The sequence below is a fragment of the Odocoileus virginianus genome, chromosome 3 (genome assembly GCF_023699985.2).
Source record: "Odocoileus virginianus isolate 20LAN1187 ecotype Illinois chromosome 3, Ovbor_1.2, whole genome shotgun sequence".
Classification (NCBI taxonomy): Eukaryota; Metazoa; Chordata; class Mammalia; order Artiodactyla; family Cervidae; genus Odocoileus; species Odocoileus virginianus.
Window position 1 is genome coordinate 6,385,770 of NC_069676.1, and position 3,153 is coordinate 6,388,922.

General features: G+C 47.4%; 1 protein-coding gene across 1 annotated transcript; it reads right to left on the bottom strand.

Moving 5' to 3' along the window:
• Nucleotides 1-428: 428 nt before the first annotated feature.
• LOC110150025 (olfactory receptor 2Z1-like) lies at nt 429-1,445 on the bottom strand. Its single transcript, XM_020912793.2, has one exon. It carries the CDS (start codon nt 1,443-1,445, stop codon nt 429-431), a length of 1,017 nt encoding a protein of 338 aa, XP_020768452.2.
• Nucleotides 1,446-3,153: the final 1,708 nt, after the last annotated feature.

Below are 3,153 nucleotides of genomic sequence, written 5' to 3' on the forward strand. Positions count from 1 at the left end.
CAGCTCAAGGATGACTGTGGCCAGAACATTATTGTCAGAGCACCAGCCCCTTGATTCCATTTTTTGGGGCTTGGATTTCAAGAGTTGGATTTGATCTGTTGCTCACTGTACATAAATATGTAAGAATGGGATAATGTGGGATACAAATAAGTGGCCAAAAAATTTACAAGCTGTGATCCTGTGATCCATCTCTGTTCTTGGGTTGACAATTTTGTAGTAAAATTTTTCTTTGGTTTAAGACAAACAAACAAACAAATCCCTCCTCTTGTTTAAATAATTGGGATCATTAAATCCACAAGAGAAAAAGCAAGTCTTGGAGGAAGGAGGGAGCTGGTCAGAATATGTCTTGAACCACATGGACTGCAAACTAAAGATGTGTCTCAACTGTAAGGCAGGGCCCCTGGGACAAACGGGCATCCCTCAGGAGGTCATCTCTTTGATCTGAAACCAGTTCTGAAAAGGATCTTGACCAAAGCCATTTGAACTTCTCGGTTCCTCAGGCTATAGATTAGGGGGTTGAGCGTGGGTGTGATGAGACTGTAGAAGAGGGAGACCACGTTGTCCTGCTGTGGGGTGTGGTAGGTGCCTGGTACCATGTACATGAACACTGCTGCCTCATAAAAGAGCCCCACCACAGTGATGTGCGAGGAGCAGGTGGTGAAGGCCTTGTGTCGGGCCTCAGCTGAGTGCATGTGAAGAACAGTCCCCAGCACATGGCTGTAGGAGGTGGCGACGAGTGACAGAGGCAGCAGCAAGATCAGCACCCCGGAGACGGACAGCGCCAACTCATAGGCAGAGGTGTCTGCACAGGAGAGCTTGAGTAGGGCAGGCAGCTCACAGAAGAAGTGGTCCACAGTGTGTGAGGCACAGTAGGGGAAGTGCAGGGTGATGGAGGTCTGGATGGAGGCTACAAGCACACCTGACAACCAGGAGGTGCCCACCATGAGCAGGCAGACCTGATGTCTCATGAGCACAGGATAATGCAAGGGGTGGCACACGGCAATGTAGCGGTCATAAGATATGAGGGATAGCAAGACGCCCTCAGAGACACCTATAAGCATCAAGAAGAACATTTGAGCTGCACAACCTCCAAAGGAGATGGCGCCTTCTTCCTGCAGGAAGTCAGCTGCCATCTTGGGAATGGTGACCAGTGGAAAGCCAACATCCAACAAGGAGAGCTGGCTGAGAAGAAAGTACATGGGTGTGTGGAGCCTGGCATCTGTGTGGATCAGGAAGATTAGGACTGCATTGCCTAGAAGGCCCATCGTGAATATGGCAGCCACCAGGGAGAACAGGGCCAGATGTGGCCCCGAGTGGTTGAAAAGGCCGGTGAGAGTGAAGTCCGAGGTCACTGACTGATTTGTTTCCCTCACCCTCTGAGAGGTGTTGCTCATCTGCAGGAAGAACAGGGTATTTGCAAGGAGTTTCAGTGGAGAAAATTTCATCTTATATGACAACTGTAATTGTTTAATAATGACTGCCTGGAGTCTCTTAAGAAGGACTGATGAGCATATTTAGTCTCAGTAGGAAAAACCCCCCCACCATGATTGATTCATTATGGAAGATGGGGAACAGCAAAATAAAACCCCAATTTTACCATTTCTGTGTAAGTCTTGCCTTCACCTTCCAGGAGAAAGCTACCCACCAAGACTTGCAGTTAAACCCTCTGTACCCATGCTAGAGAGTGCAAGACAGCAGCAGTGGAATATTGGAATACACTCCATCCCAGATGCCCTGGTGTCAAAGCAGAGATGGGATTCTGAAGAGACTAGCATATGAAGTAGGGAGATCTTGCCAAAGATGATAGAAGATAATGAAGTTGTGTCCAAAAGCAGTGAGGAAAGGCTCATTGCCAAATTCTTGGATGAGAGAATGAAGGGGCCAAAGTCTGGGAAGAGCCAGTGTTGGGATGGCATTTAGGATATTAACCCAAGAAGTCTACTCTGTAAGGGAATGAATGAATGACAAAGTTTGGAACCCAGTGGTCTAGGGTTGTGGGTGACAAGTTGTCCACAATATCAGTCATCTTTCTGAGGCTTGAATTCAAAGGGTAAGAGTGGAGGACATTATGCTCAATCTGTGTTCTAAGCACTCAGCAAAACCCTGCCAAATGAATGCAGTGGAACAGGGAGATGATTAAAGGATCAGGAGGGATCGCCCCACCTAAGAATACTTATCCTTGACCTTCTTACCCTCATCATCACTGCTCAGGAACTCATACTGTCCCAGAATACTGTTCATACACATCATCATCAACACTGAGAACTTCTGTCAAAGTGATGATGGCAACCATCACCATCAGCAATGAGGAAGTACACAGAAGTGTATACAGAAGTATAGAGAAGCCATCCTGTGAAGACCAAGAGGGTTTGATCCAGTACAGGTCTGCTTCCCCAGATGTCCAAAGGGAGCGGGCTACTTAGAGACCAGGAGGAGTCAGTGTTGGGTGGCTATTTACTCAAGACCCTCTGGTGCCCAAATCATTGACAACACTTACCTTAAATATCAGGATTTCCCTGATAGCTCGGCTGGTAAAGAATCTGCCTGGAATGTAGAAGACCCCAGTTCGATTCCTGAGTCAGGAAGATCCAATGGAGAAAGGATAGGCTCCCCACTTCAGTATTTTGGGGCTTCCCTTGTGGCTCTGCTGGTAAAGAATCCGCCTGCAATGTGGGAGACCTGGGTTCGATCCCTGGGTTGTGAAGATCCCCTGGGGAAGGGAAAGGCTACCCACTCCAGTATTCTTGCCTGGAGAATTCCATGTCCACGGGGTTGCAAAGAGTCAGACACAAGTGAGTGATTTTCACTTCACTTTACCTTAAATATCTTTCATCTTCTCTGACTTGATTTCTTCTAATTATGAGATCTGGTCTAGAGTTCTCCCTTTGCCTAGGGAAAGGCTACCAACTCCAGTATTTTTGCCTGGAGAATTCCATGTCCACGGGGTTGCAAAGAGTCGGACACAAGTGAGTGACTTTCACTTCACTTTACCTTAAATATCTTTCATCCCCTCTGACTTGATTTCTTCTAATTATGAGATCTGGTCTAGAGTTCTCCCTTTGCCTAAGTGCTCCCTTCCCTCTCTCCCTCTCTTTGACTATGCTGCGTCTCTGCTACCGTGCGCACTTGTGCTTCTCCAGTTGTGGCATGCAG

Excerpts from the sequence above, each read along its gene's own strand:
- LOC110150025 (XM_020912793.2), bottom strand. The coding sequence starts at position 1,445 with ATGAAATTTTCTCCACTGAAACTCCTTGCAAATACCCTGTTCTTCCTG.